At 52.0% G+C, this 15,539-nt stretch overlaps 1 protein-coding gene across 4 annotated transcripts in view; it reads left to right on the top strand.

Moving 5' to 3' along the window:
- Dlgap4 (DLG associated protein 4) overlaps window positions 1-15,539 on the top strand; it is a 97,568-nt gene that overhangs the window by 21,198 nt on the left and 60,831 nt on the right. For all 4 annotated transcript variants that reach the window (XM_028775215.1, XM_028775213.1, XM_028775214.1 and 1 more), the window contains exon 2: window positions 14,423-15,491. In XM_028775215.1, coding sequence (XP_028631048.1) covers window positions 14,496-15,491 — 996 coding nt within the window. In that variant the 5' untranslated portion in view covers window positions 14,423-14,495. The remainder of the gene's footprint in view (window positions 1-14,422; window positions 15,492-15,539) is intronic.

Genomic DNA, 15,539 nt, shown 5'->3' with positions numbered 1-15,539 from the left:
CACACACACACACACACCACACCACACACACACCACACACACACACACACACACCACACACACATACACACACACACACACACACACACACACACACAGCATGCTTGCTTCTGTTCTAGTTTCTTCACTACCTGGACTGCTCTTTGCCATGGGTTTTAGAGACACACTTCTCAGTCCTATCCAGAGACACACCTCTCCTATCCAGAGACACTTCCTGAAAGCCTTTCCTCATGTCTCTTTCACTGTTCCCAAAGGACATGTCCAGTGACTGACCAGTAGACAAACAGCTGAGTGAGTACAGAGCTTTGGCCCCCAGGGCACTAACCAGCTGTCTTCCCTGTCACAGTCATTGTCCAAGCACAGTATGAGTGGGTGCCATCGCCCTTGTCATCCATTGGTGCTATGACTTTGGCGCAGTGGGTGGTATTGCCATCTTCTGGAGAGGGACAGCAGGCTTCAAGATGCAGAGGCTATCTGCAGCTGAGCACCCACTGCTAACTCAGGGTCACCACCTGCAAACACAGTGCTATCGGGAGCCCCACTGAGATGGCATCATATCCCAGAAACTGCTGGCCACCAAAGAAGGAAGGGTTCTGTTCGGAGGATGCAGGGAGGAGCCAAGACCCTTCCAAGTTGATCTCCCTGAACACCTGGAAGGGCAACGGATGCTCAGCCAGCTCCAGACCTTCTTCAGATCTGACATCACTGCATCTAAGAGACTCCGAGAAAGCATGGACCCAGGGCCACCAGCTCCCCTTGAACCACAACCCCAGAAAGGAGGGGAGACAGAACGCCCTTCTTTAGTAATTCCAGACCCAAAGCAGTCTTCCCCTGACCAAGTAGCCTGGCCAGTCCTGCTGCTCTCTGGGTCTGTGTGCTCAGAGGAGACTTGTGAGAGCTGTACTGTCTGAGGGGACCACCACTCATGCCTGGAAGCTGGCCCATGCTCCACGGAATGGGTGCTGGGTGAGCTGTCACACCTGGAGAGACAGAGGAGTGGCCATCTTTAGTGCCACACAGCAGAGAAGTGAACTAAGATCTGACTTCAGAGCAGTTTGGATCAGGTTCTGAAAGCATAAATGCAGACCGAGGTCCCTGAGAAGGAGGTGTGCTCCTTTGCCCCACGGAAGCCTGTGTTTCCAAGATCAGCACATGAAGCTACTTGAGAGCTTGTTAGAAAATGTAGCCCGTGGTTTCACTCAACTTAGATGTGTGGTCGTTCAGGGTGACTTCATGTGGGTGGCTGAGTCTCTGCCCCTGCTCCCCCCACACCTGGGTGGCTGAGTCCCTCCACCACCACATACACCTGGGTGACTGAGGTCCTACACACACACACACACACACCTGGGTGGCTGAGGTCACACACACACACATACACACACACACACCTGGGTGGCTGAGGTCACACACACACACACACACACACACACACACACACGCCTGGGTGGCTGAGGTCCCTCCCACCCCAGCTTGAAGCACTTTCACAGTGAGAGTGGACAAGGGAGCAGCCATGTTTTTCACCAGTGGTTAGTTGTCTGATCTCCAGCCACCAGTCCTGGGCTGGCCAGCCGTGGGGTAGTGACAATCCCCAGTGCACTGAGGGGACTTGTGGATGTTGGTCAGGACCTCCTCCCTCACCTCCTTTGCATTTCTTTCAGCCTTCTTTTCTAACGTTTGGAATGCCATCAGACACAAACCACAATGTTTCCAGGCTTTTCCACTTAATGTCAGCACTGAGCTGTGACTAGTTCTCCAGGTTCACGTGAGCCATGCCCCACAAACGCTGACGTCATCACTGTTCTCTCCTGAGTAGGTTTTCCTATTCAGCTTATTCCATGAACTATGAGTTACTTTGGATTTTTGTGGGGTTTTAAAGTGTGTGTGTGTGTGTGTGTGTGTGTGTGTGTGTGTGTGTGTGTGTGTGAAGTACAGGCACACCCAGCACGTATGTGGAGGTCAGAAGACAACTTTAGGGAGTCAGTTTTCTCTTCCTGGGGATTGAACTCAGACTGTGAGTTCAACACTGTGTAGCTCTAGCTGGCCTGAAGTTTACTAAGTAGACCAAGCTAGCCTTGAACTCCTGATGAAGGGACAACCAGCTTGTGTTGTGGCTTTGGTATTTATTGGGACTTGCTTTGTAGTTCAAAATGTGGCCAATTTTCATTAATGTCACATACTTATTTGAAAAAGAACACCTCTCTGTTCCTTTGGGGATTCAGCAATTTCTGTGTTCTTAAGGCGCACTGGCCCTTCTGTCAGGGAGAAGATCCAAGGCTGTGGAGGCAGCCAGGCTGAGGATGTGAAGTCCATCTCAGGGAGTAGGGGGCAGGCGCCAGGAGCTGGTAAGTCTATGTAATCAGGGAAGGCCTCCTGCAGGAGGTGATTTTATGAGGTGTAAACATTAGCCTAGAAAAAATGGTGGGAGGGGCATTCCACCCAGAGGGAACTGCACAGGCCAAGTAGATACGAGGGTAGAGAGTAAAACCAAAACGGAACACATCTTTTTGTGAGATTAACCTGGCTGAGGTGCAGAGAAGTCTGAGGGTCAGAGAAGTCGTGTTTATTAGAAAGCATGTCTTCAACTGGGACACAGAGAAAGGTGTGGCAGGAGCTTTGAACATCATAAGGCTAATATGTTAATTCCAACTAGAAACTGCTAAGCTCTGGCTGCAGCGCAGGTCCCCGCTGTGCATTCTGGCTTGACTCATTAGTCCCCTCCAAAGCTTAGGTGGTTGGTATTCTAATCACCCACTGTTCGTAGGTGAGGACATAGACACCAAGAGGTTAAGTGAATCTACCACAGGCGACAGGGCTCCAGGTGGTGAGGCCAAGTGGGTCCGCGCTGCAGCGGCTGCCAGACACTCTTGTGCTGGTAGCACAGGTGGTACCGGGAGTCTCGTGTCAGGAGTGTAAAGGGGACATTGCAGAGATGCTTCTACAGAGACCATTTTTGGGGGGTTGAGTTCTACTGTGATCCACCTCCTCTGTTCAGATGAAAAGTGGGAGCCAGAACTCAAAATCTGCACCATTGGAAGACCTGTCTTAGGGGGAGGCATGGGGCAGAAGAAGTAGAGGGCAGGACATGTGGGGAGGGATTGAAAAGGAAAAAAGGCATCTTTATGGGGGTAAGAAGGGAGGGAGCTGCTTTATTGGGGAATCAAAGTCTGCTACCTTGACTGGAACCCCCAGGAAGTCAGGCCAGATAGGTGATAGGCTCGGGCACAGCCAGCACCCTCTCAGCTCTGGGTGGCAGAGGCTACGTGCTTGAGAAAATGATGTGTCTGTTCCGAGAAACCAAATGCCCTACGATGAATCCAATTAGATTTCATAGGCACATGAAAATGTGATCCATCTTAAACACACTCTGAGAATCTCCGGCCATGGATGAATATTTCATTCTATGTCAGCAGCCGGAGCAGACTATCGAGCAGCAGCCAACACCTCCCTCACAGGTGGGGCCCCCACAGAGGAGGGGGTGTCTAGCTCATACCCCTTAGGCTAGTGGGACCTTGGGCAGTCTCTTTGCCTCCCATCCTGATCCCTACCCCCACTACCCAGGACTGAGCAGGGACATTCATGCTTGTTCATGCCACACTGAGCCACCCTGGGTGTCAGCATGGCAATGGTGTTGAGAACACAGCCCTTGAACAGAACAATCCAAAGGTACTGTCAGAGCTTATAACCCAGGAAGTGTGGAAGGGATGAACACAAAGACCACATCAGACATAGGTGAGTTGCGCTGCTTCATGAGGAAGACAAGGGGACTTCCACATAGGACAGGGTAGAGAACCTCTGTACCCCAAAGTGGTGGTGCTTGTACCAGTCTATGAATTGGGCAAAGTATCCTAAGAACCTGGCTGTGTACATGCAAAGGTCCTGAGGTAGCAAAGTGCTTATGAGCACAAAGAACAAGGAAGCTAGCACGACTGGAGTCAAGACCACGGTCAGGGTTGGGTTTCTGCTACATCAAAGTCCTACAGGCTGAGAAACTATGCCCAGCTGCAAATGTATGCGAAGGCAAGCCCTATCATCTCTGTGGGCTCAGTTTCCCCTTCTGTAAAATGGAACCTATGCAGAGCTGTCACATGGGCTAATGTGTCAGGTGACTGGAGGGTCTATGTAACAGGGAAGAAGGTGCTGCTGTTATCAGGATAGTAACTTGTTTATATCCTGCAGACTCTGAGTGCCATGTCCTGCAGAGGCTTGGAATAGCCTGAAGAGGGCGCACAGGATGGTGAAGAACCAGGGAGATAGCTCTGCTTAAGGTTGTGCCACTCCAAGAGGGAGCCAGAGATGTTCCTGGGTAATTGTTCAGCTCACCTGTGCTGGGTATAGAATTCATGGCCATGACTCTGAGGACCTTCTGCCTTCACCTTGGGAGAATTGGAATGGCAGGCGTTTTGTTTGTTTGGTTGTTGTTGTTGTTGTTGTTTCAGACAGGGTTTCTCTGTGTAACAGAGCCCTGTCTGTCCTGAAACTAGCTTTGTAGACCAGGCAAACTCACAGAGATCTGCCTGCCTCTGCCTTCCCAAATGCTGGGATTAAAGGAATGCACCATCTTGCTGGGCCACACTCCCAGTACTGGGATCAAACTCAGGGCTTCGTGCATGGCAAGCTCTTTACAGATTCCAGTGTAGGTCATTTCCAATGAGCAGAAATGTGCTGGCTCACTGTTCTGGGTCTCAAAGGGTGAAGAGCAATCCCTGGTAAGGAACTAAACCAGTGGAGTGAGTTTGGGGGCTGAAGTGAAGGGAAGGGGAGGGAGCAAGAGCAAGCAAGTGAGTTCACACAAAGCGGGTCTAGCCTTAGGTCCTACTCCCAGTAGCATTACAATGGCCATTAAATTCCAATGGATATTGGAGAGCACACACATTCAGACCACAGCAGGATGCAATTCTGCTGAAGCTGGCCCAGGATAGAGGGAACCTATGTCCTCTGTGACCCCAGAGGGCCAAGCTGGGGCTTCAGAGAGACTGAGTTGCCTGGGGGTGGAGCCAACTACTTGCGAAGTACTGAGCCCACACACTCATCTCTGGAGTACATGAAAATCAGCACTTTTTCAGAAATAGGAGGTGGTTATCTATTGCTTTGTGTCCCCCTCCCCCAATCCAGTAAATGTTTGTTACCTCATGGTTTCTGTGGGTCTGGAATTTCAGAGCAGTTTGTCTAGACATTTGTGGCTCAGTGCTTGTTTTACTGTGGTAATCAGAATGAGAGACAGTGTGTGTGTGTGTGTGTGTGTGTGTGTGTGTGTGTGTGTGTGTGTTGGTTCTCAATGCCTATATAAAAAGCCACACCTGTAATCATAGCACTGGGGAGACAGAGACCAAATAAATCCCTGAGGCCCGCTGCTGTGCCAGCCTAGTGTGCTTGGTGAGGCCCAAGTCAGTGAGAAACACTGTCTCAAAAAACAAACAAACAAACAAACAAAAACCAAGAAAAACTAAGGTGAGCAGTACCCAAGGTATGTGAGCTTGACCTCTGACCTCTATACATGTGTAACACCTGCATACGTGTATACATATACAGACAGACAGACATATATACAGATACACACACACAGACACACACACGGTGGATGTTACCCTCAGAGATCTGGCTGAACCGATGACATACTATCTCCTCTAGGGAGCCCTCCCATTGCCCCAGTGAGTACGAATCTCTCCCCACACTGGGCTGTGCCCCCAGCTTTGACACTTCCTGGGATGTGTTTTTATGTGTTTTCTAATTGCTGTGTGTATTGCTGCCTACCGTACTTGACCACAGGCTCGAGGGCTGGGACTGTGTGAGTCAGAGCAGGCCCCATAAAGGCTGGAGGAATTGAATTAAATGTGCTGGCAATGGCTGCGTTCTGACCATTCTGTTCTGCTGTTTGCCAGCTTGACCTTCCAGGATGGTCCCTCAGCAGAGGCCAGAATGAAACAAGCCTCCAGGGTCTGCCTACTCTTAGCCAGAGCTTCAGCCAGAGGGCAGGTCAGCATGCCCCCGTACCACTTTTCTTCTCTGGTGAAGTCTTGCCTGCCGAGCAGGTAGTTAGAGATAACGTCCCCTGAGCATGACACCAACCAAAAGCTTTGGGAAATGGTGGCAGATTAGAAACCTGAGGGGCAGCATGAAAAGTGGGATGGGCTGGGGAATGCCTGGGTTCAAATCTTAGCCCTGCCTGTGTGGCCTTGTAAAGATCATTTTTTGTGCTCCAGTTCTCGATCTGGAGACAGAACTCAAAGAAATCCAACTGTGTGCACCAACTGCTGTGAGCGTGCTGCTACTGGAGGCCTGTGACAAAGCCACAGAAGCGCTGACCCACAGGACTTTGGGTTTCCTTTAGCCACCAAGCGTCTCTCTATGGGGTACCTACAGACACTTTATGGGGTACTTTGCATTCCTGAGGTGTTTTTTAAATAAATGGATTTTTTTTTCATTTTATGTACATTGATGTTTGTCTTGCATGCATGTCTGTGTAAGGGTGTCAGATCCCCTCGAACTAGAGTTATAGAGAGTTGTGACCTGCCACATAGGTGCTGGGAATTGAATCTGGGTTCTCTGGAGGAGTAGCAATGCTTTTAACTACTGAGCCATCTCTCCATCCCCAGGGAGATATATTTTTAAGCTGAGGTAGGATACACATAAAATGTACCACTCAAGCCCTCCATCCCGCCTGTGTGTGTGTGTGTGTGTGTGCACGTGCGTGCACGCCTCCCAAAAGAGACTCCTTTGGAGTTGGAGTTTTATGCATTTCCAAGATTCCAATCTTGTTATATGGGTGCTGGGATCTGAACTCTGGTCCTCATGGTTATAGAGCAAGTGCTTGTAACTTGTAACCACCAAGCCCACCCCACCCATACCTTTTGCTTTCTTGTTTTAAGACAGGGTTTCACCAAGTTACTCAGGTTGCCTTTGAACTTAGATGCAGCCCAGGCAGACACAAACTTCCAATCCCAGTGTCACTAGCAGCTTGCGCCCCAGGCCAACCCAGCCATTTTCAAGTTGCAGTAGGACGGTATGGAGCACATTTCTAGTGCAGACCGACTGTCACCACCTCTGTCCCAGGGTTCCTCCTGTGCCCCTACCAACCTCACACCCTTATTAATAAACTGTCACTCCCCAGTGCCCTCACCCAGCCCCTGGCAAGCACAAAGCTTCCTTTTGTTCTCCATGCTTGCTCTGCTCTTGACATTTTATGTGTTACATGCCTGACTTTTCTCAGGCTCTGTGCCCACCGTGGCTAAGCATCGGGACTTTCTCTCTTTTGATGGCAGAATAATAATAACACTGTGCTTCGTAGCCAGAGCCCACAGCTTGTAGGTGAGAGGACTGTGTGTGGCTAGAGAGGCAGAATGAGACCTGTGCCTCAGTAGGACTGTGCCTGAACCTGTTCTAGCCCAGCTTTGGCCTTAGCTGTAGCCCCCTGATCCACACAGGTCCCTCATGGCTGAGGTCATTCCCTCTCTTGCCAAACTGAGAGAAGTTAGCTAGGGAAGGTGACCTGCGTAAGTACCCAGCAAGCCAACCAACACCAGCACGACAGCCTCCACAAGCTCAACAAATAATTCTTCACTGTGGCAACTGAGAGGTGACAGGTCTAGCCAGGCTCTGATGGCAAAGGAAGATGATGAGCCCCTGCTCACCCCAAGAGCTGTCTCCATGGAGACCCCTGAGCTACCCTTCAACCTCTGTCCTTTCAAAAGGCTGAGGGATATTCACTCCAGGGTGGGTTTTGGCTTTCACTCATCCTCTCCCCCAGCTCTCTCCAGGCCTCTCCCTCAGGGTTCTTCCCTGAGGGAGACTTCTTCATGCTTTTTAGCGGCTTTTCGCTGTTTCCTCTCCTGCCTGGGCTTGCTCTGTGCGCAGCACCAGAGACAGCATGAGAAAGACACATGCTCCCTTCCTTTCTGTAGCATAAGAAAAAGACTCTGAAAATGGATGCAGCTCTAAAGAATAACCAGGGACCTGGAGAGTGTTTTGGATGAAATCATTAAGGGTGTGGACAGAGGACAGGGCAGAGGGGAGCATCCTTTGTAGTGGGCAGTCAGGAAGGAGGTGGCGCCTGAACAGAAACTTGAAGCAGTATAAGCAGCCAAATATGGGAAGAGCTGGGAGGGAAATGGTTGGAACTGTATGGACAAAGGTCCTGTGGCCACAGTAAACAGGCACTAGGTGAGTAACTCATGGGATTCCAGTGGTTGAGTCAGCATGGGGAGGCTGGAATTATGTTGGAGAGTGAGGAAAAAACCTGAGATCCAGTGAGAGGAACCGAGGAAAAGAATTCTACCTTGATTTTTTCCCCCGGGATGTCTGATTTTGCCCCTCTGTGCCTGTGTTCAGTGTAGTTAGAGCTTACAGTTCTTATTGCCATTTCCCATGTCTTTTAGTCATCAGTGAAGGGACGGGGGCTGGGTATGGCCCCCCATGACCTCTAACATCCCACCTGAGGCCAGGCAAAGGTAAATGGGATTTGGTCAGCCCAGGGCCCTGCTGGTATCAAGCTTCTCACCACAGCAACCCAGTGTCCACATCCTGGGCAGTTGCACAGAGCTCACTCCCAGGAAGGCCCAGGGGTCCCTCTGTGACTGTCTCAGAGAGGCCAGGGCCTGCTGTAGAGACAGTGTGAGCCATGCATCCCAGCAGCCTGCAATCCTGTCCACCAAACAACTGGTTGATTGAATGTCATGCTTTTCAAACAGTTGCTATGGACACGGACTCGGCAGGAAGCAAGCGGGACCTGGCACTTGTCTAGATGGCACGTAGCTGTCAGAGGGGAGTTGGATCCTGGATCCCAGTTTGGTAGGCAATAGCAAATGCAGGTACAGAACCACTACTGCTCTCCCAGCTTGAGACTTCAGCCATTAGGGCTGGGTTTCCTCTTCTAACATAAGTTAGACCACCCACTCCAGAGTTAGCTGTACAGAAAACTTGTATGCTGGCACACAGATTCTGGGGGTCAGGAGCAGCCGTGCAGCCTTGCCTTTGCCTGGGTCCCTCAGGGACATGCTATATCATGTCACCTTGGCAGGTCTCAGTTCCTCCCAGACTGACTCAGGGCTCAGCAGCCAGCCAACTTGCCAAAGAGGGTGAAGCAGAGGCTGCCTTGCCTCTCTCAACTTGGTGTGAGAGGACAGACAGAGCCACTGCCACAATATCCTGTTGGTGTCACGGGCGAATGTGACAGGAAGTGGAGCCACACTGGTGCGTTTGATCAGAGAAGTGGTGTCAGGGACTGAAGAAGGCCACTGCCTAGCATTCAGGAGACCGAGGGTGTTCTCCACCGCATCAACCTGGCTTCCTGCTTTCTTCATGGTCCCCCAAGACTTTCTGGCACTCCTTCACCTCATGCCCTCTTTCTTGCTAGTTCTAGGAAGAGGACTAGGAGCACAGAAAGGACAGTGACACTTGGTGTTCCAGTATAGGAACTGTATATCTAGTGGCACAGCAGAGAGAGCTCTGGGTGGTGCATGGAGATGCCCTGTGGATGTGGAGGTGGGGTGGCCTAATGAACCTGGGCCTAAAGGAAGTCAAACTCCTGTAAGCAATAGGCAGAGCATTTCAGGCAGGACCAGGCAGAGGAGGGGAGAGGAAATAAAGTTACCAGAATTAAGAGTCCTTGTTAAAGGCAGAAATGAGGCCAGGCATCAGGGAAAGTTGGTGTTCCATCCGGGGCCCAAGGGAGTCTTGGAGGAGCCTGAAGCATGACTGGGTGGCTCGTGCCTCTCATTCCGGTGCTGGAGAGGCTGAGGGGAAACTGCCATGAGCTTCTTATCCAGAAACCTCGTCTTTAAAAAACAAAAAAATGTGGAGAGATGGCTCAGCAGGTAAGAACACTGTCTGCTCTCCAGAGGACCCTGGTTCAGTTCCCAGCACCCATTTAGAAGCTCACAACTCTCTGCAGCTCCAGTTTCAGAGAATCCTGGCTTCCATAGGTACCAGGCATACACATGCTACACAGATACATAAAATAAGAATAAATAACAAATAAAAATTAACTGGTTTGGTTTTGTTTTCTTTTTGTTGTTTTAAGGACAGGATTTGCCTGTGTGTGAAGCTGCCCCAGGCAGGGCTGTGGAGATGGAGAGGCAGGACTCTGAGGATATGGTGAAGGCACAACCATTCAGGAAACGTTTGCTATTGAGCCCACTGGAAGGAGTGGAGGACAGCGTGTCCTGGTTTCTCACTTGAGCTGGTGGGAGGAACAGATGGGGGGAGTCTGTCAGATGTGCAGACTGAGGTACTGAGGAAGCAGTTAGGCGAGTCTGGAGTTTGAGGGGCACAATGGATAGAGAATCAGAGTGTAGAAGCGCCAGGTGTAGGTGGCGTTATACGCCAGGACATCAGCAATGACAGAGCGTGTGGAAAGGTGAAGTTGAGTCAGTCCTTGGACTTGGGGGTTGGCAACAGAAGAGGAGGAAGGAGGGTGTCCAGAGACACCTCCAACAGCATCAAGGCCCTGGCAGCCCTGAAAAACCTGTCTTCCTTTCACGAATCACCCCTCAGAGAGCTGACAGGAGGGTGGGGGTGGGGGCTGTGTGCTCCAAGGCCCAAGGTGAGCGTGCTGAGTATTCATCTCTTCAGCCTCACTCGCTCCTAGCCTCTCACTATTCAGTTCACAGCCCTACTGTGCACTCGACTTCTCTCTCTGCCTTACCATCGAGGCTCAGCACTGAGTAGGACTATCCTTGTTAAGCCTCTCCCTGTCTTAAGGCAACCTTAGAGGCAGTGTTTCTAAGAGTGGCAGATATATCCTTTATACCAGAGACTGAGGGAAGGAAGGTCTTGAGGGGCAGAGTGGAGAACAGTTAAAGATGATTTAGAGGCTCGGTTAGTGTGGGTGTGGTCTGTCTGACTGAGAGCCTGAACTGAGCAGGGAAGAGAGATCTACAGAACATTCCAGAGCAGAGTACTGATGTCGTCAGGTAAGCTTGACTTCTTGAGGAGTCGTTCTGTCCCTGGCCTCTTCCCTACTTAGCTCCCACGTGCTCATGAGCTCCGAGATGATGTATGGCAAGGCATGGAGGGCCCGTCCTGTGGCTGGTGGCTGGCAGCAGGTGGTGGCTGAAGCCACAGAAGCACCACAGAGCCTGGAGGGCTCCCCAGGGCAGCAGCATCTCCCTCCTCTGAGTTTCCATGAAGGCAATGAGGCTTATATTAATGAGAAGCAATTATGGACACCAGGACGGGCCTAAGTATAGCTCATTGAGAAAGGCAGTACACGGCAGCCAGCTGCCTCCCCTGCAAGGCCAAGATGCCTATTTTAAAACTCCCTACAGTGACGCTCTGCCACCCCTGGGTGCTGGGCTCCTGAGGAACCGGCATGCAGCAAAGCTGAAGCCCTGAGAGACTCACTGTGAGCAGACAGACCATCCTTGCTCAAACCCCTGCTGTCTCAGAGACAGGAAACCAGTTTGAGGTCACAGAAAGTAAATGCACACGCAGGACTTGAATCCATTTCCAGCTGTATGCCAACACTGTGCTGTACTGGGCACATCCTAGACCACGAGGCTTGACTTGTCCCCAGGAGCACAGTGTAGGGAGAGGTGGGGATTGGGCAGAGACTGATGCTTGATATGAAAACAAGGCTAGCCCTCATCAGAATCTCACAAAGTAAGCTTCATTTTGATTCTGCTGAAGAGAAAACTGGTCCAGGGAGCCGTTTAGTCAATGCCAGGGCCCCACGGTGAGGTGGCACTCCTCAGAGACACACTAACACTGAGCTTATTTCAGGGTTCACAGGAGACTGACTTGGGCTCAGTGGTGTGGATGTGTGTGCTGAGGTTTTCTGGGGGAATTGTCTAGGATGGCTCTGGAAGAGGCCAGCACACAGAACCAGGTTGAGGGAGGGATTGGACCTTGGGACAGTCTCACTGGAGGCTCTGCTGACCCCATGGAGAGCTGTGAGCAAGAAGCCCTGTAGGGGTGTCTGGAACAGGAGCAAGGGCATCATAATGGCAGCCAGTTGTTTGATTCAGGTTGCCCCTGGGGACAGAGTGAAGGCCTGCAAGGATTTCTGTCTGACTTAGAGCAGTTTGTAGCAGGAATTTGGCTGTGAATGGTCAGCAGCTGGTGATCTTGGCAGCTGGAGCTGGAGATGTCAGTGAAGGGACCTAAGGCCACCACAACAAACTATGGCCACAGTGAGAAGCCAAGCGTAGTGGTGCCTGCTTGTTATTCCCGTACTCGAGAGCCTGGGATAGGAGGGCTTCTCATTCCTCTGCTTGGGTGGGGAGAACCTGGCCTTCCCTTTGGGAGATCATGACACTAACGAGCCACAGGGCTGGTGGGTGAAGACTGGAAAGGAGGAAAGGAGGAAAACTTTTATCAAAACCCAGGGGAGGGGAGTTAACAGGAGAGATGGCTTGGTGGTAAAGAGTTGGCTGCAGCCTGGCAGTGGTGGTGCATGCCTTTAATCCCAGCACTTGGGAAGTGGAAGCAGGTGGATCTCTATGAGTTCAAAACCAGGGCTACATAGAGAAATCCTGTCCCAAATAACAAATTAAAAAAAGAAGCATTGGCTGTTCTAATAGAGCACCTGGGTTAGATTCCTAGAGGGATCACAAGCCCTGGTAGCTCCACTTCCTGTGGATCTGATGCCTTTCTTCTGTTCTTCCGGTCTCCCTGGGCACAAGGCATGTACATGGTGCACAGATGTACATGCAGACAAAACACTCATATATATGTAAAATAGAAATGAATAGATCTCAAAAAAAAAAAGCCAAGCCAACTGTGTATGGACAGTGGGAGACAGTGTGCAAGCCGTATCCAATAAGGGCTTAAGGTGCAGAACACAGCAAGAATGACAAACAGCTGGATGATAAAGTAGCCAGAGGATTTCAGTAGACATTTCTCCAAAGACAAATGTAGGAATGGCCAGGAGCCGTGGTGGCAGGAGGCTGAACGTGAGTATGTATGAGGGGAGTGCAGGTCAGCGCCTCACTGAGGAGCCAGACGTGGTGGTGGATGCTTGCTGTACCAGCACCAACGAGCCTGGGATAGGAGGATACTGAGTCTGGGGCCAACCTGGGCTACAATCTGGCATTCTGACTTCTAAAGGTTGCCCTCCCTGGCTCACACCTCAGGATAGGGGTGACCTCTGCTTCAATGACTCTGATAGTTCTTCTGTCCAGCAGGAACCTCGGGATCCGGCCCTGGCCCCCCAGCTGTGCCATGATCCTCTCATTGACTTCACCGTGTCAGCAAAGGACTTGGGTGTATTCAGGATCCCACCATACTTGGTTTCAGGGATAGCCTGGGTGCCCCTGGACTCTAAGTAAGGCCAGGTCAAGCCTGCCTTGAGGCTCCTTTGAGCAGGACATGGGGCCTAGAAACCTGGTTGACCTCCATGATATAGCCAAGAAGAGGCTCAGAAATAGGAGTATGGCTAAGTGTTTTCAGGCTAGTCCTGGAAATCTCCTAGTCCAGCTGTCCCATTTTACAGATGGGCAGAGGGAGTCACAGTGACTCCATCCATTGGCCACTCTCTTGTGAGGCTTTGTCTTGTCCCCCTTGTTCTAAGGCTGGGCCTCCCTTTACCCTGAGTACTCTGTCCCAGGCCACCACTGTATCATCCCAGAGGGCAAAGATGGCCTGTGGGCTTGTCAGTATCTTTGATGTCTGTGACCCCAGCACCCAGCCCAGGGATCATAGTCATTAAACATCTGGGGAGGGACAAAGAGTTTACATAGGCCTGAAGGTCTCTCTGCTAAAGGAGATCTGGACAGCACTGTCTTTGGCCACAGGTAAGGTAGGTCCTGACTAGCCCTGCTCTTTGGAAGTCTCTCTGGCCCTGGCTAGGTCCTGAGACAAGAAATACTGAGCAGACCAGAAGACATACCTACCAGAGCACTGAGGATACCAGGGACCCTGGATATGGAGACTCTGAGATTCCCTGTCTAGCTTCCAAGGCCTATGCGCTGCTCCCTAGAAACCCTCCCTAGGCCTTAGGGGTAGCTGTTGGAAGCAGGATGCACAAAGCTTTGGATGTGTGTGCATGTGTATGGCACCTCACAGTGAGACAGTCAGGACAGGAAGAACATGGAAGTAGGCAGCTCCCTGTCCACTGTCCACTGTGGGAGGAGTCCGAGAACTCAGACTCAGTATGTAGTTTCAGGGTTTCCATGAACACCTGTCCATTGAGCCACAACAGGAGAGTGTCTATAGCTTTGACCATGTGCTCAGAGACAGCGGACAGAGAACCCTGGCTCTGCTGTCCCCTTCGGCAGCAGCCGCCTGTCCAGTGCTGGTGTATGTGAAGCAGCAGTCACACAGAGGACCGTGATTGGAGGGCACAGACCTTGACATCCATTCTTGTCCTTGGCTCCATGGTGGCAAGGGTAGACGCCTCAAGTAATTCTCAGCATGCCTCATCCTGCTCCCTACCCTGTCCAGTCCAGTCCTGTTAACCAGCTGACCATGCATTGTCTTTTCTCCCCAGGACAGCTGCTGCCTGGGACAGGTGACCCCAGTGCCCCACTAGGGCAAAGGCCCCCGCCCCACGGGCCAGGATCATGAAAGGCCTAGGTGACAGCCGCCCCCGCCATCTCTCCGACAGCCTGGACCCACCTCATGAGCCCCTCTTTGCTGGACCTGACCGCAACCCCTACCTGTTGTCGCCCACCGAGGCCTTTGCCCGGGAAGCCCGCTTCCCTGGGCAAAACACACTGCCGGGGGATGGACTCTTCCCACTCAACAACCAGCTGCCCCCACCAAGCAGCACCTTCCCCCGAATCCACTACAACTCTCACTTTGAGGTGCCCGAGGAAAGCCCATTCCCTAGCCATGCCCAAGCCACTAAGATCAACCGGCTGCCTGCCAACCTCCTGGACCAGTTTGAGAAACAACTGCCTATCCACCGTGATGGCTTCAGCACCCTCCAGTTCCCCCGGGGTGAGGCCAAGGCCCGGGGTGAGAGTCCGGGCCGAATTCGCCACCTGGTCCACTCTGTCCAGCGTCTCTTCTTCACTAAGGCACCCTCCATGGAGGGCACCATGGGCAAGGTGGGTGGCAATGGCAGCAAGAAAGGTGGCCTGGAGGACGGGAAAGGCCGGAGGGCCAAAAGCAAGGAGCGGGCCAAGGCCGGGGAGCCCAAACGGCGGAGCCGCTCCAACATCTCAGGCTGGTGGAGTTCAGATGACAACTTGGACGGTGAGGGCGGTGCCTTCCGCAGTGGCCCTGCCTCCGGCCTGATGACTCTAGGCCGCCAGCCGGAACGCACCCAGCCCCGCTACTTCATGCACGCCTACAACACCATCAGTGGACACATGCTCAAAACCACCAAGAACACTACCACCGAGCTGACTGCCCCGCCACCCCCACCTGCTCCCCCTGCTACCTGCCCCAGCCTTGGAGTGGGCACCGACACCAACTATGTCAAACGTGGTTCCTGGTCCACTCTGACCCTCAGCCATGCCCATGAGGTCTGCCAGAAGACCTCAGCCACTTTGGATAAGAGCCTGCTGAAGTCCAAATCCTGCCACCAGGGTTTGGCCTACCATTACCTGCAGGTAGGGGTGAGGGTGGGGCAGGTTGGGTGGGGGTGGGACAGGCAGGGT

The sequence above is a fragment of the Grammomys surdaster genome, unplaced genomic scaffold (assembly GCF_004785775.1).
Source record: "Grammomys surdaster isolate TR1022 unplaced genomic scaffold, NIH_TR_1.0 254, whole genome shotgun sequence".
NCBI classification, from domain to species: Eukaryota; Metazoa; Chordata; class Mammalia; order Rodentia; family Muridae; genus Grammomys; species Grammomys surdaster.
Note: the sequence above shows the minus strand (reverse complement) of the source record. Positions and strands in the feature narration are given on the sequence as shown.